The sequence below is a fragment of the Camellia sinensis genome, chromosome 12, assembly GCF_055761805.1.
Source record: "Camellia sinensis isolate YWXY chromosome 12, ASM5576180v1, whole genome shotgun sequence".
Taxonomy (NCBI): domain Eukaryota; kingdom Viridiplantae; phylum Streptophyta; class Magnoliopsida; order Ericales; family Theaceae; genus Camellia; species Camellia sinensis.
The window spans coordinates 60,352,651-60,378,945 of record NC_138972.1 but is presented as its reverse complement, the minus strand read 5'-3'; the positions used below and the strand labels follow the sequence as shown (position 1 = coordinate 60,378,945).

The 26,295-nt window shown below is 35.4% G+C and overlaps 1 protein-coding gene across 4 annotated transcripts in view; it reads right to left on the bottom strand.

The window, feature by feature from the left end:
* Positions 1-26,295, bottom strand: part of LOC114300912 (ARM repeat superfamily protein) — a 54,551-nt gene that overhangs the window by 20,533 nt on the left and 7,723 nt on the right. The window contains exons 5-25 of one of the 4 annotated variants that reach the window (XM_082898739.1): positions 24,849-24,914; positions 23,160-23,277; positions 22,959-23,068; positions 22,749-22,844; positions 18,798-18,921; positions 15,880-15,947; positions 11,727-11,813; positions 11,456-11,608; positions 11,245-11,340; positions 11,014-11,073; positions 10,785-10,906; positions 10,613-10,700; positions 9,727-9,831; positions 9,499-9,603; positions 9,368-9,420; positions 9,217-9,280; positions 8,978-9,112; positions 8,574-8,686; positions 8,369-8,462; positions 5,834-6,053; positions 4,512-4,642 (exon numbers count right to left, since the gene is read on the bottom strand). In XM_082898739.1, the coding sequence (XP_082754865.1) occupies positions 4,512-4,642; positions 5,834-6,053; positions 8,369-8,462; positions 8,574-8,686; positions 8,978-9,112; positions 9,217-9,280; positions 9,368-9,420; positions 9,499-9,603; positions 9,727-9,831; positions 10,613-10,700; positions 10,785-10,906; positions 11,014-11,073; positions 11,245-11,340; positions 11,456-11,608; positions 11,727-11,813; positions 15,880-15,947; positions 18,798-18,921; positions 22,749-22,844; positions 22,959-23,068; positions 23,160-23,277; positions 24,849-24,914 (2,208 nt within the window). The remainder of the gene's footprint in view (positions 1-4,511; positions 4,643-5,833; positions 6,054-8,368; positions 8,463-8,573; positions 8,687-8,977; positions 9,113-9,216; positions 9,281-9,367; positions 9,421-9,498; positions 9,604-9,726; positions 9,832-10,612; positions 10,701-10,784; positions 10,907-11,013; positions 11,074-11,244; positions 11,341-11,455; positions 11,609-11,726; positions 11,814-15,879; positions 15,948-18,797; positions 18,922-22,748; positions 22,845-22,958; positions 23,069-23,159; positions 23,278-24,848; positions 24,915-26,295) is intronic. The other 3 variants (XM_082898740.1, XM_082898741.1, XM_082898742.1) reach the window with 3 other exon arrangements.

Below are 26,295 nucleotides of genomic sequence, written 5' to 3'. Positions count from 1 at the left end.
GTCCTGACATTGCTATCGCAGTGAGTATGGTTAGTCAGTTTATGCATGCTCCACGTGCAATTCACTTAGAGGCAGTTATGCAGATTCTGAGGTACTTGAAGTCTTCTCCAAGAAAGGGTCTCTATTTCTCTAAACATGGTCATCTTAGTACAAAGGCATATATAGATGCTGATTGGGCTAGGTCAGTCACTGATAGAAGGTCAACCTCTGGCTATTGTACCTTTGTTGGAGGAAATCTAGTTACATGGAGAAGCAAGAAACAGAATGTAGTTGCGAGGTCCAGTGCAGAAGCTGAATTCAGGGCTATGGCTCAGGGTGTGTGAGCTATAATGGATTAGACTACTTTTGAGGGATTTGGAGATTCATCAGACAGATTCTATGCGGCTATACTGTGACAATACGGCAACCATCAATATAGTTCACAATCCAATCCAATCCAGAATGACAGGACCAAGCATGTGGAGATTGATAGGCATGTTATCAAGGAAAAACTCACTAGTAGCACTATATGTACGCCATTCGTGAGGTCTGGGGACCAACTGGCTGATGTTCTCACCCAAGGATTAGGGAATAAACCATTCTGTGACATTCTTAATAAGCTGGGCACGAGAGATATCTTTGCATCAACTTAAAGGAGTGTTAGAATATGTTAGAATATTTCCTATTTTATTCTGATGAATATTTAGTATTCTTATTTTATGCCTTATGGCACTCCTGCGATTATTATGGTGATGATTTAATATAAAAAGGGATGAGATACCACTCATACTTCTAACTTTTCTCTTCTCAAAAATAACAACAACTGCTACAAATAAATCCAATAAAATAAGGGTTGTGTGTTAGGTAACCGACAACCAATACGTAAAAAAGCCGCTCAAATCCCTTATGACAATAAATTCTACTTTGAATCGTTTAAATGCTAGGTCGTTCCCCTCAAGTGACGCGCTACGCCTACCTCCGGGTGTTTCGAAAAGTGAGTAAGGGACGCCGCATCAATGCCTGGATGCGGTGAAAAATGAGCAAAGGTTCTCGCGTTTTTCTAGACGAGCGCGGGTAAAGAAGCTAGTCCAAGACTACAAGTTTAGGGTAGCCACTTGGAATATAAAAACCTTAACTGGTAAGACAATGGAATTGGTAGATGTTATGATTAGGAGGAGAGTTAATATGGCTTGCGTACAAAAAACTAAGTGGACGGGTGAGAAAGTTAAGAAAATTGAAGATACCGGTTTTAAACTGTATTATAGTGGTAATGATAGAAGCATGAATAGGGTAGGAATCATAATTGCCAAGGGTCTTGTGGAGAATGTAGTGGTGGTCATTAGGAAAGGAGATAGGATTGTGTTAGTTAAACTAGTTATTGGAGAGAATATAGTGAACGTCATTAGTGCATACGCCCCTCAAGCAGGATTAGATGATCAAACTAAGAGAGATTTTTGAAGCAAATGGATGAGATCTTACAGGAGATACCCGTAGGAGAGAACCTGGTGGAGATTTTAACGGCCATGTAGGCATAGATAAACTAGGCTATGAAAGGATACATGGTGGATACAGTTTTGGTGACAAAAATAAGGCTGGAGAGAGTATCTTAGATTTTGCGTTAGCTTCTGACCTGGTAGTGGCCAATACTATGTATAAGAAGAGGAATTAGCATTTGATAACCTTTAAGAGTGGGTCAGTTAAGAGCCAAATAGATTATTTTTTAGTGAGAAAAGTGGACCGCCTAAAATGCAATGATTGTAAGATGATTCCTGGAGAGAGCCTAGCCTCTCAACAAAGGATTTTGGTACTAGATTTACGTTTTAGAGGGCAATACTAAGCTAGGAAGGATGGTGGGCGTCATAGGACGAGATGGTAGGACCTAAAAGGGAATAAACTAGAAATATTTAAAAATAGAATGGATAAGGAAGATACATGGGACTTGGAAGATGATGCTAACACTATGTGGAACTTGATGGCCAATTGTATGAGGAGAATCTCAAGGGAAGTGATTGGAGAGTCGAAAGGGACGGGACTCAACTCTAGGGAAACTTGGTGGTGGAGGGAAAAGGTTCAAGCGGTAATTAAGGCAAAAAAATAGTGCTTTGAAAAGTGGCAGAAGGATAAAACTGAAGAAAACCTGAAGAGCTATAGATTGGCTAATAAGGAGGTTAAAAAAGTAGTGAGAGGCTAAGTTGAAAGCTTATGATGACTTATACACTAGACTAAATAGTAAAGAGTGAGAGAAGAGAATATACAAACTTGTCAAGATACGGGAGCAGAAAACAAGAGATTTTAACCAAGTTAAGTGCATCAAGAGTGAGGATTCTAAGGTATTGGTGAAGGATGATGTGATTAAGGAAAGATGGAAGATCTATTTTGAGAAACTATTAAATGAGGAACATGGAGGTACGGCAATAGGGGAAGAAATAGCTAGCAATACGATAAACCAAGACTATAAGTTCTATCGCAGGATTAGGAACTTTGAAGTGGAGATTGCACTCCAGAAGATGAAATCAAATAAAGCTTTAAGACCCGATGGTATTCCTATTGAAGCTTAGAAGTGTTTGGGTAAAAAAGGGGTTGCTTGGTTGACTAGGTTGTTTAGCAAAATTTTGTTGACTAGAAACATGCTAAATGAGTGGAGGAAGAGTATTTTAGTGTCAATCTATAAGAATAAAGGAGATGTCCAGAACTGCAACTACTATAGAGGAATCAAGCTAATGTGTCATCTAATGAAAGTGTGGGAAAGGGTGATGGAACGCCAATTGCGAGATATAACAGAGGTGTCAGAGAATCAATTTGGATTTATGCCTGGCAGGTCAACAATGGAAGCGATTTATCTTTTGAAGAGAGTAATAGAAAAGTATAGAGAAAAGAAAAAAGACATTCAGATGGTGTTTATTGACCTTGAGAAAGCATATGATAGAGTGTGCCGAGATATAATATGGTGGGTGTTAGAGAAGAAAGGAGTGACAAAAGGTTTACATTGATGTAATTAGGAACATGTATGAAGAGGTGGTGACCACTATTGGATCGCCTACTGGAGAGATAAATGAATTTTCTATCACTGTAGGGTTATACCAAAGATCTACCTTAAGTCCTTATCTTTTTGCTTTAGTTATGGATGAGTCGACTAAAAATATTCAGGATGATGTGCCATGGTGTATGCTTTTTGCAGACGATATTGTACTAGTAAATGAGACTAGAGAAGGAGTTAACACAAAGTTGGAGATTTGGAAAAAAGCTCTTATATCTAAAGGATTTCGGGTAAGCAGAACTAAGACAGAGTACATGGAGTGTAAGTTTAGTATCAGTAACAACAACAATGAAAGTAGAAGAGAAGTGAAGATTGAGAACCAATAACTGCCTAATAGTGAACATTTTCGTTATTTAGGGTCGATTATCACAACAACGGAGGGAGATTGATGCAGATGTGGCCCATAAGATTAAGGCAGGATGGTGTAAGTGGAGAAGTGCGTCTGGGATACTGTGCGATAAACGAATACCCACTAGACTAAAAGATAAGTTCTATAGAACGACTATTAGACCAGTGATGTTGTATAAGACGGAGTGTTGGGCAATCAAAAAACAACATATAAATAAGATGAGTGTGGCTGAGATGAGGATGCTAAGGTGGATGTGTGGCAAGACTAGACAAGACAGAATTAGGAATGAGTGTATTCCGGAATAGGTAGGAGTAGCACCGATAGAAGATAAGTTGAGAGAGAATCGATTGAGATGGTTTGATCACATTCAACGGAGACCAACAGAGACAATCGTGAAGAGATACGATATTGTAATGGTAGATGAGAGTGTTAGGGGACAGGATAGGCCTAGATTAATGTTGGCTAGCGTTGTAAATAGAGATATGGATCTACTTAATTTGACTAACAAAATGGCCATTGATAAGGCCGCGTGAAGAAGAAGGATTCATGTAGCCGACCCCATTTGATGGGACTTAATGCTTGATTTGGTTTGGTTTTTATCAATACAGTTCTTAAAAACTTTATTTATTTATTTTCAAACTGAGAGAAACCACGAGAATGTAGTGTATCCATATAAATATAAAGACTGAAGAAATAGCATTACAAATTAATTTAACAAGCAAAACTGATTTTGGGATTATTCATCATAAGAAAAATCCATTGATATTTGTATTCAAGGGCACACAGATCAACTTAAATACACCAAATTAGAGTTACACTACCAAAAAATTAGGCATATTAATCAGATTACCATTAATATCTGACTGACTTGAAACACATGACAAGCATGACAGCGTGACTCTGAAAAGAGTACAGTGGGAAGTTTGGTAAAATTTGGGTCCCACAAATAGTTGCAAAGAGAAAAGACCAAATACAGTTTTTCTTTTTTTTCCTTTGAAAAAGGGGGGGGGGGGGGGGGGGGGGGGGGGCGGGGTTTGTGGGGGTTTGTCCTGCTGATATTTAATTAAGGTAAGTTATTAGAAACATATCCAACTAGAATTCCAAAATCAACAGTTTTACACATACACTTGCACCCCAAAATTGTACCTTCCGATATGCCAGTATATCCACCAAAGGAATTGATAATATCAGCTTCAAGGCAATATCAAGAGCATCTGAAAGTGCTCTATCACCATACAGCTCAAACACACCAAAGTTGACATAATTACCGGCAAGTGCTGTCATGTGAGAGTAAAGTAAATTATAAACAGCCAACAGATGCCAGTAAATGATTAATCTTTAGTAAATTTTGTATCTGATAACAAAGAGAAAGTTGGTGCTAAATGATTAAGTAAATCAATTCAAAAGAAGCCACAGTACTTCAAGAAGAAGAAGACAAAGAAGATGAAGAAGAACCCCTAATAATTCTATTTGCACACCACATGTTATCTCACATGTTATCTCAGTACATACCATTTGTGCTATTTGGATATTAACTTCCAAACATAATTCAATTGTAACTATTGAACAAAAACCAAATGTTCGAACAAAAATATTGTTCAATAGTTGATATCCGAACAATTGATTTTTGTTCGGAAGTTATATCTGAACATTTGTTATTTGTTCGGAAATTAATATCTAAATGGCAAAAATCATGCGTACTGAGATAAAGTGTCGGATGCAAATAGAATTACCCTAAAATAAAATGTCCTTACCCTTAGTTTTGCAGTGATCAAAGTATTGTTCCCAAGTTTCGATTTCACATTGAAAAGTTAATATAGAAAAGACAGAATTTGAGAAACAAAAAATATCTGACTCAACTTAAAAAACCTGTCACAATTACTTGGGATCGCCTACAAAGATCCATTTCCCTCAAATAATACTATTCGAGGTCACATACTCCGCTAAATTAAGGTAGTTATGTCCTTTCATATCAGCTGTTAATTAAGTCACTATATACAATAATTGAACCTCGAAAATAGAGAATGTATGGTTATGGCTAATGTTAATGGTAGACGAGTTTAAACAATATTTGAATTTGTGGGGTATCATATGTGAATTATATTATATGATTATGGAATTGGAACGACTTAGTTGAAGATTTTGTCTACTTTAAGTGGAGATGTAACTCATAAAATGTTAGTTTAATTGCTAGTGCCATGGAATTAAATAAATAAATAGATTGGTTACTTGTTACACATCTATGAGACAATTTCTCTCTTTTGGGTCACTAGAAAAGGAACTCACGATATATATATATATGGAAAGAAAAGTAAATAAAGAGTAATAGATAAAAAGATAAAATATAAGGTACAGTAGTCACCATTATGGGACTTGTTGAGAACGAACTCTGCCATGAATTTCAATAGTGGGGTTGTTACCGCATGCAAAGTAAAAAAGATAGGAAGTTATGCAAATAAAGTAAGTACCTCTTGAAAGGATAGACAACAAAATCCATATTCCCTTGTACTTGAATGTGTACATATCTGCCCGATTGGGAAGAGACAAAATTCTTGACCCATATGCTACTATTAATTTGCTGACTTCTCGGAAAAGCAATATGCCATTAGGAGATGACGAATCAAAAGTCAATCGTTGGGACTTGTTCAAAACGAACTCTGCCATGAATTTCAAAAGTGGAGTTGTTACCTGCACAAATTTGTTGTATCCAATCAATAAGTGCCCGTACTACTTCAAGCATAAAAAATTGCAAATAAATAGTTTCTGAAAGTGGGTGGATGCTGGTGGAGATGACTAAGTTAGAACATTAACAGAATTTTTTAAGTAAGAATCATAATCGCATTTGATTCTATGAATAACAACAAAGATGGACTGACACATTTTCTAAATGACAGCACATTACATAAATATTTGCACATTAAATAATTGTTACACAGACGGTATATCTTTATTATAAAACACCAATTAGGTAAAACATGAAAATAAACTAAAAAGGAGTGAAGGACAATAATCAGCTTTTACCTCACATACTTAGAAACCCAAGCATTTTTATGTACAATCATATTGTATAACTCCGAAAATGGCTCCTACAAAGGACTATCCGTGGGAGTTTCTATTTGCACACCACCTTTTTTCTCAGTTCACACCATTTTGTCCTCGTGGATATCAACTACTAAACAAAAATCAATTGTTCGGATATCAACTACTGTTCGGTAGTTGAAATCTAAACAATTGACTTTTGTTTGGTAGCTAATATCCGAATGGGAAATGGTGTGAACTGATAAATTTTGTGATGTGGTGAGCAAATAGAGCTCCCACTATTCTAGTTCGGTAGTTGATATCCAAACTATGGATTTTTGTTTGGTAGTTGACATCTGAACGAAAGAATGGTGTGACCTGAGAAGTTTTGTGGTGTGCAAATAGAAGCTCCCACTATCCACCTACCACACATCACACTAGAATCACTCTCCAACCACAAATCCTAACATGACCAAAGAATATCCTACCACCCTTTCCTAATCCCTTTCCATATGCTGATACAATACAACCTTTGAACACACTATACCTTGCCAAAGAGAATAACCTCACTCATTCCCAAATTCACTTTCAAATCTAGCACTGCCTCGTAGAAAATAAGGGTGTAGTGTAGGTACCTCAATTGCTCTTCTAAACAAAAATTAATTGTATCCTCCGCATAAAGAAGATAAAAAATAGGCAGTGAGTCTCCACCTACACACCGGACCCCTCTTGCCCAATTCCAATGATCGTTTCGCTCAAACCTCAATCAAAATAGTTAATAAAGAAAGGAAAGAGGATCCCTTGCTTCAGCCCCCTCATGCTAGGGGGAAAAAAGATCCTTCTATTGTACTAGTGAAAACCTCCTCTTCTTTTTTTGTTTCTTTGATCGGCAGCTAGTGAAAAACCTCTTTGAAGAGCTATACAGACTTTCATATTAAAACAGTAGCCAAAATAGACAGGACGCACCATATCTTCAAAGAATAAAGTATGCCCTTCACATTCTTACTCGAATTATTAAACCCGCAACTCTAAAGATTCCCATCTAGTAAAGACACTCAGTATTGTACTACCTTTGAACATGAGAAACACTTTTTAACTTTTCAGATTCTCCTCACCAGATTTCCAATCAAATAACATTTAGCTGACAGACCATCTGAATGTAGTGAAAACTTCCAAGAACAAAAATAATGCACATAAAAATCATCTTTATGGATGCCAACCTTTGTTTGACAGTGTTATTGTCTTTTCTTAAAGCACCTGCATTTCTCTGATTCCACCACTTGGCAAAACCCTCTCAAATATTTACTTTGATGTGTAGGGTTCTGATAAAGGGTTGAAAAAATAAGATGAAGAGGACTGAGAAGAAAAATAGCTACTGTGCATTACAAGAGTACAACTTTTCTATGTACAATAAGAGCACGTCTACATACACAGAATTAAACCACAGAAACATGCCAACAATTTACATGTCAACAACACAATGGGGCCCACCTCTTGTAAAAACTTTTCTGTGTACAATAAGAGTAAGACTACGTAAAACTAGTTGTAAATAACACACTATCACAAACTTTTTGGTAGAGGTTAAAATGTGGGTTTCAAACCACTCGACAGTGAGAAGGAAGGTTAAAACTCTGACATGGGAAACCATACTATATCCAAGCTTTCAGTTTGGTAGGTTTCCAAATATAACCATAAAATCATCTCGAACCAAACACCAGTATGAGCTTTTGGATTTTATAGATTTCAGATATTAGGATGTTATAGCAATGGGTTGTACAGATTTTTATGTTTATTTTTGTATGACTACATTATAGTGCACAGATTATGTTACTTTGTTTCAATTCCAAACAATCATGTTACAATTGAGAAAGCAAGCATCACAAGACCTATATTGGAAACAAAAAACCACACAGCCATAAATCTTAATTGACCATGAAATATTGAGAAAGAACTTTAAATATATTAGAATTGTAGCTGCAGCTCACCTCTGGTGTATCAGTCCAATGTGTGATTGCTTTCAGAAGAAGCGGCATGCGAGCTGGATACAGCCAATCGAAGAGGAAACCATATGTTCGGCGACTACAAAATAGGGAACGAGGAAAAAAAAAAAAAAGGAAATAGAAGAAGCATGCACAAATTAGGGAGTGCCTGTAAATAAAATGCAATTTCAGAAATAGCAAGGAGACCAACCTATTTGTGGCCATTGTGATTCCTCTGAGATCCCGCATCAATCCTATTAATGCATATTTAACAGCGTCCGTGCGAAATATTGCATCAGGCATTGATTCCAAACTGACAAAAACCTTAGGTGGGAAAACCAGTCAACAGATTAAAACGTCAACCAAGAACAAAGAAGCAAATGACAATCCAAAGCAGTTTGAGAGCTAAGCCATCAGTTCATCATAAGCATGGATATGATTTCCAGAACAGAACTTACAAGAAATGAATTAAAGATAATTTAGTCCAGCACATTCAAAAAACTTGTTATAAAAGTTTAGGGAAAACCATTGCAATTATAAAAAATTAATAAATATAGACAGTTACAAAACTGCAGTGAAAGAAAAGCAAACTGTAGTAGAAAATGAACAGCATACCTGCAGAAGAGGATCCATTGAAGATTTAAATTTCAAGAGGTTATCTTCCATGAAGATTAACAAGCCAATAGTGTAATAGAAGGTTGTTCTGCAACGAGAACAACTGTAATTCTCTAAAAAATGGAAGTGCTCCCTCTGAAAATGCAAATTTCATGAATTAATTCCTGAATTAAGCTTCCCAAATATACAAACATCTAGGAAGAGAAAAAGACATAGGAAAATACTCAAGTTACAATTACATTATGATGTGAAATAATGTACTGAATAGTATCCAACTTCAAAAGCAGCTTTCCCGTCATGTATCTGCACGAATTTCGCAAGTTCATATAAAATTGTAGACATGGAACAAGTCCAATTCTACCCATAAAACTACGTCGAAATACAACTTACCCAGTTGCCATTTCCGAAAAGAGACTTAACGTGTGATTGATTACCTCTTCACTCTGCAAATAGGGTCAAATTATGCATGCATTTTATAAATCAAAGAACTATTTAACTGGAAAAACACTAGGAACAGTCACCTCCGCATAGCACTTCAGGTTTGTAGCAATCTTTCCAACAATAACATTCAATATGAGCAGATGATCATGAAGTCCAAGAAGCTCAGATAATCGGGTATATAACTGCTGCAAGAAATGTGACAAGTAGCGATTAACGAGGGTACGCTTAAACTTACTGACTATGGAGCTTGTGATTCTTGCTTCTTCTCCCACTTTCCAAGTGGAAGGTCAAACTTTAAAATGGTTTACCTTAGAAGAATGCATTGCTTGATCTCCCACATAAGACTTTCTAAAATGTTGAAAGAAGACCAGAACAGCAAGATCAAGTCTTTGCTTGGTTACTTCGCCATATCTCTGACAAATGCAAGAGAATACAAAGGATGATATACATAGCATAATGATAAAAGACAAGGACTAGATGAAAGAAAGAAAGGCAGGTTTTATTTTGAATAAATTTAAAAAACCCTTTCCTTGCCCCTTCTAACCAAGTAAACCTCGCTGCATAACTCCAAAACCAAACCCTTTGTTACAGCAATTTCAGACCTTAAAATTCCACAATAGTCACTCTCAAAGACCCTCTTTGAGACATCAAAATCAAATTTTTAGATCAGAGTTTATAAGAGTGTGCTTCGCCCCATCAGTTTCATGTTTATCTGTAGGTCAAACAAGCAGACCACCCAAAAGTCCCACACTACAATTTAAATGCCCAGCATCTGATGCATTTAATTAGAGCTAATACTTTTACCCTCACGTTGAATTTTGTTATGCTGAACTTAAAAGCAAGTAAGCACGCTGGTGCAGTGTTAAATCACAAATTCATTAAAGTAACAATGTTCCATAAATACACATGTATCAGTAACCCAGCACCAAAAAAATGCGTCAGTATGACTAATACATGCATAATGATTTCATCTAGTTAGCACATGCACAATAAGATAGATTTATAATTTTATATGACAGATTTGTGTCAATTAAATGTGTCTATTTCACCTAAAAATATCATGCATATGTATGTTAATTTCCATGAAGCACCTTGAACAAAAAAGTCATAAGTTGCGTTTTGTTATAAAGCTTAGATTTTATGTTGCGCTAAGAAAATAAAAGAAATCAGATGGGCATTCTTTCTATTGATTACCTGACTATGTAATCCACTATCAGTCACATTTATCAAGCGCAACACACGTGCTGAAAGTTCTGCATCACGTATTTCATATGATTCCGCACTAAAAAAGAAGAGATGTAAAACATGATAAGAAACACAATGCACTCCGGAAATGTCTGACTACAATTAACAGGAGTATAATTACCTTACACCACTAAATTGCTTTGTCTTAAGAATAGCTGCAATTATATGCACTATCCAAGAAAGTTTGGCTTCAATAACAAGAAGTTCACTATTATCTGAGAGGGCTGGGAGGTTGACTGCCTCCTATACAAATGAAATTAAAATAACAGAAGAATCATAATCTTCACATGGAGAATTTCACAAAGATCAAGAACAATGATGGAATTGCACAAAATGCTACTAAGCCTTACCATATACATTTGCAAAATAGGATCAGTAATCTGCATTATATATGTGCTACAGATCTCATACTGCAATCAAATGAAAGATTTTAAGTCAACAGTGAGAAACAAAAGAAGACATGCAAGATTAAAAGATACAGTTTCAATCTTAACAGATTTAATGAATGAAAGCATGTGAACTAGATAAAAATAAACCACAATCTCAGAATCATTCATTTAGTTGAAACAACAATGACTGACCTGAAATCTGCAAAGGTAAGGAATGCATTCAAGCTGATCCTGAAGAAGTTCAACATTGTCAAGTGGGTCCTCTGAGAGATCATCCGATAATCCAGCCTGAAACAAAAACAAATGAAAGGGAGAAAAAAAAAAAAAGAATAATGTAGAACCTTCTATTTGGTGGAGTAAAGTCTCATTCCATCATCAGCTGAAAAAGCAAATGTAATCTAACCTGAATAGAATCAAATTTTGATGAGATAAAATGTTCTATGATCTTAGGCACAAATTCGTTTAGTAGGTTTGGTGCATTGCCCTTCAAATATGGTACAGAAGTCACCAATCTAGACCATAGCCCAAGAAGGTAGTAGACACTACTGCTTGCCCACTGGTCAAAGGCAACAATTCAACAAGATTCATATAAGAGAAAATCCTTAATGTATAGAAAAGATTGAATTGCTTCAATGGCTTTCTGATCAACTAAAAAGTTAAGAAAACAAAACAACCTGCCATGACTGTAGAGACTTCAATGTGAACTCCGTTACTAAGCTTATCCAACTACTGTAGCCCTCCATGTTGACAAGCTCTGACAACTGTATTTCATAATCACAAGAACCACGAGCAACAAGAAGATCATCAAGCCAAAGTAAACTGGACAACAATATACGAAATTCCATTTGATTTCATTTTGATATGACTGGATCAAACAAATGAACACATATTTTACACGAAAATAAAATAACGTCTTAGTGACAATATAAAAGTGATAAGAATGTGAGAACAAATGTGGAGACAATCGAGAAAACCATGATATGAGTCCTTTTTTAAAAAAAATTATTTTCAAATAAAGGCTGCTTTCAAGAAAACCTCCTCCAGTACAACAAAAAAAGCACAAAAACTTCTAAGAAGGTGGCATGTCCGTGTTGGACACTGCCACTAGTTGGTCACTTCCCAACACATGTTGCACACATCCAAACTTGTTACACTACTTTTTTCTTTTCTTTTCTTTTCTTTTCTTTTTCTTTTTTAAAATTAGACCCAGACACTCTTCGGACACTTGGAAGACACACACATCTGTAGCTTAGATAAACATAAAATGAACAAAATAACTTGAGATCCAACATATCTTTGAATGAAGTATTCATATATATGACATAATAAATATATAAAATTGTATAGTGTGTGTGCCCCATGTGTCCCACTGTGAAGTCACATGTCCATGTCCGTGCTTCTTAGCAGGGACTAGGATCCTATTTTATTTTAATTAGATCTTTACCTCAAGTAGAGTAGGTCGTCTGACATATTATGTGACACTCCTATTCAAGTGTCAAGTGTCCGACAAGGATACTTCACACATTTAGAAGAGTCCATATCAAATAGGGAAAAAGTACATAGTTACACCATGAAATAAGATGTACATCCATCCAAGAAAATTTGAATAGCATCTCATAAACAAAGTTCTTTTACCAAATTTCTAGAGAGAATTTCACATCAAATATAAAACCAGTAATGCAATAATCATGTTCCACCATTAGATTCTTGAAGTCTACTCTTAGTTGATGAACAAAGTGGGTACAAACTCTTTGAGACTCAGGAAGGTGACAAAACATTGGTGCGCACACATTTGGTGTCTTTTCAAGACCTGTCAACAGTAGTTGTAGCTGCTTTTATGTTTTTTGTTGTTACTTTGGGCATTGCTATCAACTTATCAAGAGTGTGCAATGTCCAGGTTTCCCTGTTTCGGGTGGGTTCTATAATCAGCTACATAAAAATAGTTGTGGGGTAACTTCCTGGTAAGTCTGTTGGTCCTTTTGCAAATCTATGTTGGATATGGAGTATGAAACTTTAGTTTAGTTAGTCTATGTTTGGTTTAGACCTTAAGAGTGTATTTCCAATTGTTTGTAATGCCTAGGGCATGCCCCTTGTAAACATGAATTTTCTCTTTCTTTTCTTTCATTCAAATGCATACTTACCCAAAAACAAAATAAATAAATACAAGTAAATAACTTGTTGATAGATGTCATCTTTCTATATCTAGGATTATCTCAAACAAATGAAGATTTTTTGTGAACCGTTAGTGGTGAAGTAAAAAGATCATTTGATTGGTTGGCATGTGATCTATGTCCCTAAGAATCAAAGAGAACTTGGTATGGTATAGGACACATTGTGAAAAATAATGTTGCATCATGTTGAATATAAAAATTAGAGTATATAGAATCTTTTTATTTTTAGTATTATGTATATAATCTGTGATTGTGTCAAACACTGATTTAGTATTGTTTCCTAATTTATATCGTTTCCTTATTTATATCATTTCCTAAATTGAATCATGAATCTATTATATATGCATGGCCTCTACCTCATTCATGGAAAAGCCAAATAATTATTTTCATTCCATTTGGTATCAGAGCTAGGTTAAGTACTTAGTAATTTTACTTCACCGGCCGGCGACAGCCTTGCCTTCGCTGCCCGCCGAACTTCAACCCATTCCACTGCTATATTTTCTTTCAGTATCACTTCGTGGTGATCTCTTCCTCTATCCACTAAGTTATTCCTATCCCAAATAATTTTTTTCATCCTTTTTGGTATCAATAAGCCGTCCCTTGGCGCACTCAGTCATTTGTTACCATCATCGTTCGGCACGACGTCATAAATTACGTATGTGTTACGCTTGCTGGTTCAACATCCAGTTCTTTACATTGGTCTGGCATGACCTCTTTAAACTGTCTTGACATTGATTCCGGTTAGTCTCTACAACGATCTGACATGACCCCTTAAACTATCCAAACATTGATTCCGGTTAGTTCCTACAACAGTCCGGCATAACCCCGTAAACTATCCCGACATTGATTCCGGCCAATTTCTACAACGGTCCGGCATGACCCCGTAAACTGTCCCAACATTGATTCCGGTCAGTTTCTTCTAGAGCAGTTCAGTCCTTGTTTTTTCCCTTTCTAGGGTGTGGTGCTGATGTATTAAGCACTTTTTTGGCCTTTTTTATTTAGTGAACTTCCAGATTTATTCGATAGCATTTATTTGGACTAGCCGTTGAGTTTTTTTCGACTTCTTCCAATCATCCATTGGCAAGTTGCGATTGTTGAATATCTTCACACCAGCTTAAGGGAGAGAATTGAATATAAAAATTAGAGTATATAGAATCTTTTTATTTTTAGTATTTTGTATATAATCTATGATTGTGTCAATCACTGATTTAGTATTGTTTCCTTATTTATACCGTTTCCTAAATTGTATCATGAATCTGTTATATATACATGACCCTTACCTCATTCATAGGAAAGCCAAATAATTCTTTTCATTCCATTCATCGCTCACTAGATGGTTATGGAGATTCCCTACGAAATAAAATCATTTATGGCGTGTTATGATCAGAAGTAAGTGTTGGTTATATGATAATGGTTGCGACTCTTGAGTGGTTGATTGGGGTATTTATTGATCTAAATGGAAATTCATTTCTAAAAATCTTTCACATTTCTCTCATTTTACTCACCTTAGTCATTTGTAAGAGGGAGGAGGAAAGTATTATTCATTTATTTTTGCTTTGTCATGTGGCTTTGACCATATGGTGAAAAGTATTCTTTATGGCAGAGATGATTGAGTTATTCCTTCTTCTTGTGTTGAAATGTTTTGCGTTGATTTGATTTTGAGGTATTCAGTCTTAATCCCAAGACTTGAACTCCTTGGCAAGATGTATTGTCTTTGCAGTTGTAGTTGATATGGTTGGAAAGGAATTCAAGAGTAAGAAAAAATTAAAGGATTTAAGGGAATTATGGAATAAAAACTGCTATTTTTCATCTAGTTGGCCTTTATTGGCACCCTTTTTCAAAGGAACCCCTTCATTTTTAATCTCTAGAGATTGGAAAGTCATGCGTGATATGTAATTCTTCAGTTTTATTTTCCTTTTGTCTTGTAGGCGGTGGACTTCTTGCCCACCTTGCCATCTCTTATGCTTCTTTTTTCTCTCTCTAATAAATAAAGCTCTCTTCATTGTTGATCCAAAAAACAAATGATAGCATTTAACTCTGTCCAATGAAATTTGACAACTGCACAAGCTAGGAGACACTGTACACATTGTTGTTTAGGTTCTTTATAAAAGCACATTCTCTAACAATGACAGATATAAGTGAGCAATCAGATCAGTGCACCACTGGATGTTACATAAAGGCACAAAATCTATATATTTCAAATTACTATATAATATTATCACGTTTCTACATTATGTATGATTAAAGGCACAAAATCTATATATTTCAAAGAACTATGTAATATTATCACATTTCTACATTATGTAATGATTGAGTTAATATTCAAAATACCACTGTTGAAAACAACATGCTACTTCAAACAAAACATGAAATTCACTATGTTTTTTTGACATTTTGCTACTATGGTTAATCTTAATCAAGTAAATATGTTAAATAGAATTTCACTGTTAAGAAAACTCAATACCAAACTCCAGTAACTACACAAGAAATCAATTGCAGAAAGTTCCAATGACAACAGCGCATTACATAAGTTCAACATAAACATCAGTGGCATGCACACATGTATTAGCTGATATGTACACAGGCATGTGACCACACACACACATACAGAGAGAGAGAGAGAGAGAGAGAGAGAGAGAGAGAGAGAGAGAGAGACCTGGTAATTCACTTTAAAGCGCCCAAGAAGACGGCAAAACTCGTGATAATTATCATGATCAGCAAGACCTGGCCCAAAACATTGGAGTCATTTCTCAGCATGGGAACAAAAAAACATGAAATATCCAGTAGTGAAACAAGGTAAAATGACTGGACTTTTTACTACTTTCAAAGTTTTCAATCCTTAACGGTGTAATTTTCTTTTTTCTGTTTCCCTTCGACTTTAATTCCACAACTGAACTTGCTATAATCCTCTCCCATTTCAAGGTGTACATTAAGTTTTTCTCAATATGAAACCGACATATACAATGGCCTTAAATCTGAAAATATAACATGTTGAAAATAAATATTTATTAGTGGATGTTTCCCCAAATTGGGGGTGTTTTGCATTCCTTGCATCATCTTGATGCTTTCTGAATAAAGCTAGTTTGTTTATCAAAAAAAATATATTTATTAGTGGTTGATCTTACTCATATACGTGTAGAACTGTCTACAGTATTATTCAACTGTAGTTAGCAATGAATTGATTGGCTTGTTTAAAATTTTGGATCTCTTTGAAAATAGATTTTAAATTTTCTTTATATTATGTGTTACCCTTAATTAAAAACTTTTTAAAATCATGTTAGGCTTATGCAAATCACTATTACATTTGGTGCCAAAGGATAACATTATAAGATCTAAGGAACATTCACTGCTTTCAACCCAGTGCTTTCATCACTTCGTTACTCAAGAGTCAAGCCTCACCAATTCATTCCTTCCTCATTAATTTGAGCTCCTCTAGGATATTTCCTAATTATCAGAATGCATTTTCTTCATGTCTCCTGAATTTTCTATCCAGCCTCCGCTGGTTGTGTATGCCAGATTACACCCTGAAAAGCAATCATGCTAAAATTTCAACAAATTTTTGCGACTCCAATTTTCACCTAAGAAAGATTTTTTCTACATCATCATTTCAGATGACCCAACTATCAAATTTCTTTTTGCCACTCTCACCTACTTTTCGAATTCTTTATACATTCTGCGACATCTTATCGGCTTTGCAGTCACAGGGAGTTTTGCTTTGGTGTGATTTGAAATTTACAGCTAAGTCATGACCACCTGCCCATATATGCAGACCAGGATAGTAATCCAAAGAAACATACAAATTAAAAGTTACAATTCCCTTTAACAGCTCAAATGAATATTTCTTCAAGTTCCCTCTACCCAACTGGATCAGCTGCTTTCAATAGCTATTGTTCATTGACTGCCTATGTTCAACTGGCTTAGTCATACATGTCACTGCAGCCATGCCTCTACGTTTTGGATTCAATCAACCTTCAAAAACCTTGGGACATACGGCTATGATTAAAATGCTAGTGTCTTACTCTATTCTTCTTAGAAACACTCAACCACTTCCCTTTATGTGTGTTCCAAAATACTGGTACTTTCTTAATGAAGAGGGTAATCTTCAAGGAGCAGGGATTCAGATAAAAGTGATTATTATCTTATGTCAACTTCAATACAACACTCATGTTAAAATACAAATTTCAAAAATGAAAAGATTAAGAAAGTATCATAAGAAAGTTCTGGTGAACAGGAATATGGTGCTTATTCCTCAAAGCATGCAAGGACTAGACACAAAACAAAATTTCTACAGGACATTAAACCAATCTGAGAGAAATCATTCATGCTATATAGAATCAGTCTGAGCAGAAGTGTTTTCCCTTCTGTTCCTTGATGATGCCATGATTTGCAATACAGCCTTCAAACGACAGAGGGATGCACAGTAACACAGAGCAACATCTCTTTCCATAGGAGTTGGAAATGCAAACCCTACTTTCCAATGTGTTTGTTACTTTTTAAAACTAAAAATAGATTAAATGATCATTTATTATATTGGACTTTTCAGTTCGGGTATAGTTTTACAAGGCAATGCAGATTCACAGCCAAAGTACAATGTGATCAAAGTTGATCTACTTGTGTTGAAAACCCAGGACACCAACATTATAGAAGGGCACAGAGTGGAAACATTATGTGTCACACCAAAGCAGTAGTTAAGACTGTCAGTTTGTTTCTGGTATCAACGCACAACATGACATTTTATTTTTGTGATATGAACATGTGAAGTACCCCTTATTGTTCCTGCTAGAGGCTAAGGGATAGAAAAGTTAACTTTAAGGGGAAGCATCTTCCGAATTCAGGAACAATAAACTACAACTTTGGCTTGTGTCAAATGGCATATTGATAGTGGATAAAGAAATATTGATGCAAATCCAACGAAACATGTTATTTATAATTCATTAGCACTTATATATTTACTTTTATATTTACATTTTACATCTAGTTATATATTTAGGGTACACACACACACACACACACACACAAAAAAAAAAAAATCAGACTTCTGATTTTGTGACAATTCCAAATGAGATCTACATGACAAAAGCGTTAGCATATTCCAAATTTTCCACACACAATTCCACCACATGAAAGGAACTTTGATCCAGCGGAGATATCAACAAAAAAACCCATGTCTACATGAAAATGAGAACTTTACTACACTGAGATGGAACCAATATTGATTAATCAGACTATTTAAAAGAAAATAACTAGAAGTTATAACAAACAGATAATATATATAGTGTACAAACAATGACAACTAACTTTGCATAAAGATCAAAAAATTGTTGAATACTAGTGCAAACTAGAAGGGAAACACACACGATGCTCGTGCTCCTTATTATGCTGTGTAGTTTTCTTTATTGGTGGTTATTTTATACTATTTTTTACATTAAATCCACTTCAAAAAAAAAAAAAATCTCACGTCGGCACACAAAAAAAAATTTTAAGAAAGACATTAGTCAGACAAAAAATTTTGTTAGTTTAATATATTAAAGTAAACAAGCAATGAGTATAAAAGCTATGCAAACTGCTGTTTACCTTTCCCCGTTTCCATAATTTCTTTAGTTCCTGTCATTAAGTGAGCTAAATATTTAAGGCGCGTTGTATCATTTGTGAACAGGGATCTTCTCACAGAAGCCAGCCGTACCAAGCACTCCAAAGCCTGGAAGTAAAAACTTGGGAAATTACAGACATCTAATAGAAAGGTGAAATAACAACCACATTCAGACATACATAATACATATGTATGCATATATTTATACAAACTTATACACAAAACCACCCAAACAATATAAACACAACTGTACAAAATATTAATTTCAATGACATCTTTCAGTAGGTAGAAGTTTCAATGGCTCAACTAATAGAATTTCACCTTGGCAGGAATGAACCACAGTGAATCATGGTACTGACATTAACAAATCACGGCAATAAGAAAAATACAAATATATGACCCGAAATCATTGCTGAGACAAAAATTGGTGAATAACTAATAAACAAACACGATTATAATGTAAAATTCAGTAACTCAATGAAAAAAACCAACAAGAATTCAAAGATGAATGCAATGGACAAGTGAAGTGCATCCTAGAAGAAACATAAAAGAACAAGAGCTACCATTAGGTCACAGGTGAACTGCGGGGATGCCTAGTAAGGGTGGGAATTTTCAACGCAAGTCAAACCATACATGAATTTAGTGGATTAGGGTTGGCATTTTCTGACATGAACACGACATGACACAATCCGATAACACGAATATTGAACAGATCAGGTCGGGTCAATGTCAAGCCTGCATAGCATGGAGTTGACACAGACAACCCGTTTAATAAAAAATTAGTTCCACATTTTAACGTTATTTCCACCAAGGGGTTCCGTAACAATTTTGAATCCCTTATGTAATTCCATCAAGCTAAATAAAAAAATACGTAAAATAGCATTTTAAGGCTAATAGTCTTTTTTTGTTTTCCATATAAGATTTTTTTTTTTTTTCCTATTATTTTAGAGTCGATCTAGCTAAAAAAATATGATAATAGGGTATAGTTTTCTTAAGTTGGAGAAATGGAATTGATTTGACATTAAATATTTCTATGAATAATTTCATCAAGTAGAGATTAGTTCCATAAAATTTAACTTATGGGAGAAAAGTTTTAATTCTATCACACACTTGGTATTCTTAATTAAGGGTGTAAATTTTTTACATAACATGATACGAACCAAACACGAACTGAAAATGACACAACACGGGAACACGAAAAAATAAACAGGTTGGGTTAGTGTTGAGGTAATTTTGACAAGAACCTGAAATGACACGATACAAACACGACCAACATGATGCGGCCCCTACGCCCCAGTGTTAAGAGCCTAGAGACTTCAAACCATGCTCATGTGTCCGGGTCTGAGCTGCAGCCCCCTCCACATCCCCCAAATGTATGATGCAACGTAGGTATAACTTTGAGTAGAGAATCCAACAATCCATACTAGAAAAAAATTAACAAATTTGAAGTTACATCAAACATAAGATGGATCAGAAGTGGTCAAATGATAAGTTGATCATAAAGATCCGTTAAGTTGGCTAATCTGTAGAAGTTGATAAATAAAAAATATGCCAACTACTAGTTTATGAAAGGCCCAATTTAGCTAAATATTGTGGGGAGTATAAGAACAGCAGCAGTTTTGGCTGCTTTCAGGTTCATTCAAAATGCTCTTTTTTATGAGCAACATGGATTCATTCAAAATACTCTCAAAATAACCAACTAGCTCTAGCAATAGCATTTGTCAAATATGTAAGCCAAAAAAAAAAGGACTAAGGCTAGAGATATAGAATGGAGGAGGAGGAGGAGAGGAGCAAAGATCACAAGTTATAATCATGGTTTTTTTAAGTTTAGTTTATTAAAAAGTAGGCACTAGGGGGGGTGCTGCCCTTGTAAATAGATTGTATGCCAGAACAAACCTCTATACACTCGAGGGTTTTAGGGCTGACTGCTTAGTAAACATATTGGACTTTTTAAAGGTTTGTATGGAGTAACATAAAGGTAGTGTTTTGGGTTAATAAAATAGGGGAAGGGAATGAAATTTAGGGCTTTTTTGGGTGTTGTGAACAGTACACGTGAACAGTATTTTTGTATTAGGATAAAAAAATTTAGGCTCAGAGAATAGTATGTAAAGATTGAAAGGAATAAATCTAGTTGGGCTGTTAAAGTACATAGAATTGAACATGGAAGAAGGAGAAGAAGAAACATCACATAATCTAAACAGGAGCATATTTGCTGGAAATAATTCTTTCAAAATTGTTCTCCATTGAATTAGAAGCCATGCATAGCTCAACATGAATTTTGGAGACTTCCAACACCAACAAGGACTAGGATTTCTAAAAAAAGAAACAACTAAACTTCGACTTCTAAAATCTATCCAAAACTAGATAAGACCCATAAAAGAAAAGCCCAATCACATAACTTGACCCATGGGAAAACCCATGTCCAAAAAATTTGCAAATTACCAAAATACCCAGATGCTATAAAATTTAATAAATCATATAGAAAACCAACTGAATTAATACTTAGCCTAAATAATCATAATATATTACTCCATTAAGCCTAAAAACTTTATTGCACATGTTCCTAACTGACCCCAATTGAGTTTGGCATGAAACTAATGAATTTTCAAACTTGAATGTTTTCATAATTTTGATTTTCCTAACTCTTCTTGTGGGCTGCATCATAGGTTCAGTTCAATTTTGCATGGTCGCATACACACTTGCATACTCCTACATATGCACTTGTGTATACGTATGTGAATTTCTTCATTACTCTATTTGTATTATCAAAATATAACGAAAGAGTCGTAGGGAAGTCATGCCAGCTGCAATTGAGAACAAATCATGTGTCACCATGGGAGGAATAGTTAAGATTTGAGGATGACAACAGGTACAAAGTGGAAGACTAAATATATTCTCAAATCACAAAATTCAAGGATTACATAGTTCCCAACCTACAACTACACCTAGACACCAGAAGTACCAGCACTTTAAATAAACAATGAGTCTGAGTTGAGGGATCAAGCAAGTATTCACCAAAGAAACCCTAAGAACGGTGGAGGAAGATGAAAGAATATTACAGCATAGATCATCGCTCTTCCTGAAGGAGGAATGACAAAGGTAGAAAGATGGAGAGCTAGCATTTTCACTTTCAAGCCAAAGCCTGGAACTGATGAAGTCAAGTATTTCACCTTTTGAATCTCAGACAGCTTTGGAGACACCTTATGTGATCCCACACTATGGGCTCAGATAGTCTCTTAAGTGCTAGCATAGTGGGAGAACAAATAACAATGAAAGTCCATTGTTCCTCAGGAGCTCAGTGGTAGAGCAGTCAAGCCCATTACTCATTCCTTCCCGACTCGATAGGTATTGCAATCTCGAAATAGGATGCAACAATTGAACTCCACATAGAGCAACCACAAGCACACAGGATACTAACATGAAATTTTGACAAGAAAGAAGGGCATTCTCGATATTTAGAAACATAGAGCAAAAAGTTGTTAGTTAGATGCGTTTGATGTATGAAACCTTTAACCAAATAGGGTTACATGACTAAAATATCACTAAAAATTAGTAATATAGAAAATAGTAATTTGTTACAATGGTTAACTAAAGGCATAATATGTGATGTCATAAGCTTGGAGTTAACTTATGTCAACATGACCAGAGAACTGTATCCATGGGACATCATTAAATAAGATCAATCTATTGATTCTGACAATGTAGCCCCAGGAGCAGAATAAGAATTCATGATATTTTATGCAACAATGTGAGAGATGCAACTTAAAAGAGCCAATCACCACTAACCAAAATAATCAACAAATAGTTGGTCATTGAAAAAGGAACATTAACAGTGATTCAGACACAAGACATTCCACCCAACACACTAATCAATGAGTAAGTATCTGTGTAGTCAATAACCAATTGTCACATAAAACAGATGAATGAATACTAACCTCCCTAGATAGAAGGGGTTTAGTGATAGCATAGTAATCGAAAAAGATCTGCAGTGTCGACGGATCTTCAATAACTGGCTTCCAGGAAGATGGAATCTATACAGTTCAAGGCAAGAATATTTCACAGTGAAAAAGTGATTTATATAAGCAAATTTATCTAAAAGTGATTTATATAAGCAACACATTTGCCACAGAAAATGCCAACTGCACCTGAACAGAGCCAAAATCATCTGAACTTTCATCAAATGATGTCCCCACAAAATCAAATGATAAACATTTGAGGGATAATGAAAGAGCCAGTTCTTGTAACTTGCTTCCAACTGCATTTGAAAAAAACTATTCTAGTTACCCAAGAAAGTTAATAGGGAAAAGGCCACAACTAATATTCTAATCACAGAGTAAGCATTTTACCATCATTTTTAAGTTGACACAGTGAAGTCAGAGATATTCGGAATATTTGGAGAAGTGATTGATCCCTGAAGGAGCAAGCCACCCTGCGATGATGGGTAGAAGGTAATCCTGGATTTGGCTGTTCATAGCAAAGAAAAAGCATAAGTAGGAAAAAGTTCTACAAATATGTTATAGGCAAAATGAAAACAAATCAGTGTCATCGCATCAGCCAGTAATAAATGTAAATGCGATACTGAACTACAACAAAATGATTGCACTGCTGATTCAGGAGAAGTGAAAGCTACTTCTACAACAACAAAAATTTTAAAAATTAAATTTAAAAAAAAAACAAAAAACAAAAAAAAACAAGACAGCAGTAAGTCAATTTGCATTGTCAATGCATTCAACTGTGCAGACATGAAGCACCCTGTAGTGCAGAAGCAATTTTAAATGACCCAGTTTCTACAATTCCCTTCCATAGTATCTCACCAAAGTCAGATCACATTTTTCATAATCCAATACAAGATTGTAAATAAGGTTTTTCCCATCATGAAATGTGCGGCCTACTTGAGCAGAATTAGAAAAGAGTTTTTGTTCAAGACAAATTTGTGGATGTCACTTAGTAACATATCATAGGTCAGGCTACAAGCTGAACAAATGAAAGTCTATTAACCAGAGCTATTTCCACGCTTCACAACTGATTTTGACACCATACTTGAGAAAATAATGTACAACTATTAGTACTTGCCTGAACTCAATTTTCCTTCTCCTCTTGAATCAGCAGACCAAGGAAATTGTCTTCTTACTTGGGCGATGGAATTTTGGCTTAGGGAGAGGAAAAATGACTTCCATGCAGTTCTTACTGACTAGGAGATTCCATAATTTGCAGTTATAAAGAAGGGAATGGAAAAATAAAAAACCATCCACGCTGATCCACTGACATGGAATAGAACATTTATGGTAGCAGCAACAAGAGGCAAAAGAAACACAGAGGGATTAGTGAGAAACAGGCGAACCTTCTAATATGGATTACAATTGAGGGGTGTGGAGCCATCCTCTGTGGGGGAAATTTAAATTTAACTTCAAGGATTGTACATTTGGCAATCCAGGCCACCTTGGCACTGGAAATATTAACCATGATCAACATTGTAATATCATCTCATCTTCCTCAACACAGATGTAAGATTTGCAATTAAACTGGAGCTCCAAGCTATCCTAGAAGGCACTCATGAAAACCAGATTATTTGCTTGATGGAGGGAGACTTTAAGTTGTGGATGGACAAAATCCCTATCTGTTGGCTATTGCATCTAGATCATTTCATGCTTGAGATTGCATACTTGTTTGCTTCTTAGAAATCAAATTCCCAGTAGAATCCTCAATTTTGGGTTTGTGCTATCCCTGCTCTTTTCCTATGCCCTTCTTGCCTTGAATGGCAAATAATGAATTGATTGGACACACATATAATATGCATCATTAACTTATGTTAGTTTTAATTAACAAACCATTGAAATCATACAGCTCAATCAGAACTGTAGCGAAGGAGAAAAAATAAGATACACAAGATGAAAACTATAAACTTGTTTACTGAACCGTTTCCAAAAACTTTTAAAAAAAAATAAAAAAAAGACGTCCTCCAAAATCTTCTAAAGCAGATATTCTACCATAAACTCCACAAAACCTCTGAACCAACCAATCTCAACAAGACTAACCTGATTCATTTCACTAATGAGCTGATTTAAAATCTTCAAGCCAATGGCATAGTGAAATGTTGCCTGCTGGAAGCAAAAACAAAAATAAATAAATATGTGAGGGAGTTCATATGTACAAAATTTTACTACTGGAGCTGATGCTAAAATCATAGAAAATCATAAGTACAATATTAAACTGCCTACACAAGTAATTCAATTATAGAAACCCAAAGCAGACAGAAAAAAGTGGGCTCTTTGTTACTTGTTTTTTCAAAGTTTTCAACAAATCATAATGTACTTTACTGCAGAATATTTAAGGCAACATGGAGTGAGGGCATTATAAATACAAGGTGACACCCTTGTGGAGTAACTACCCCAAAAAGCAGACAATTTACCGAGTCTCAGAAGAAATGTATTACTTTTCAACTACCCAAACTCTAATACATCACTCATCAACACAAAGCTCAAAGATTAATGTAAAGCTAAAGATCTGACCTTAAACCACCAAAAAAAAACAAAAAAAAAGGCTCATGTTTCTGTAATATAGCTGGCATCCATAGTACGCAGCCCAGAAGATATAATGCCAGAGGACAAACTGAGGATATGAATGATGCACCTGTCAAATAATGACTGTAATTCCCTTATCCTCGTGTTTAAAAACTTATTTTTTATGCGCAAGTTAAGGACACACAAAATTGAGTCGCTTTATTGGAGAAATGTGACCTAAGCCGCTGGGGTGTCACCTAGGGGACCTTTTGCTTGAAATTGTATACTTGTAAGAGTTTCTACGTTCAAAAAGATTCGTCAAATACACCATCCTAGCTTTTGTAGGATTATATAACTCACGTCAAACTAAAAACAAATAGAACAACTTGTCTCACTGTTTTTCTTCATGTATCTTAATTTCTTTCCCTGCAATTGAAATTCACCTTAAAAGAACTGCAACTCATGAGGAATGAACATGGAGGATTCCAATTACACTCTTAGTTCTTTCCCCATAGCCATTCGAGCTCAATGCCCAAAGTTTCAGTGTAGCAGTTAATATCTAGTTAAAATAAAATAATGATACAAAACTCTTTATCCACTACAGGCAAGCACTCCCTCTATCAACCAGTATTAAAAGATGGAGTTTGCCTTTTATGAAGGACTCTGCAATGCTCCTGAAGCATTTTCAGACAAGGTTCTCCTTTCCAGTCCTGAGGATCCAACAATTATCATCACTGTCATTCAGTTGACATCTCACCTTGTTTTCACAAGATATAATTAAGCATTAGAAGCACAAACACATGATTCAGAGACAGTAATTTAAAGTTGCTCTGGTGTACCACATTAGGTGATAAATTAGCTATTGCTTGGTTAGAAAAGACCCACCTTCTTTGGGAATGTAAAACTAACACTATGGGCTACTACACAATCAAGCATTTATTTTGACCCATGAAGAAATGTGTGGTAAATTTAAGTCATAAAT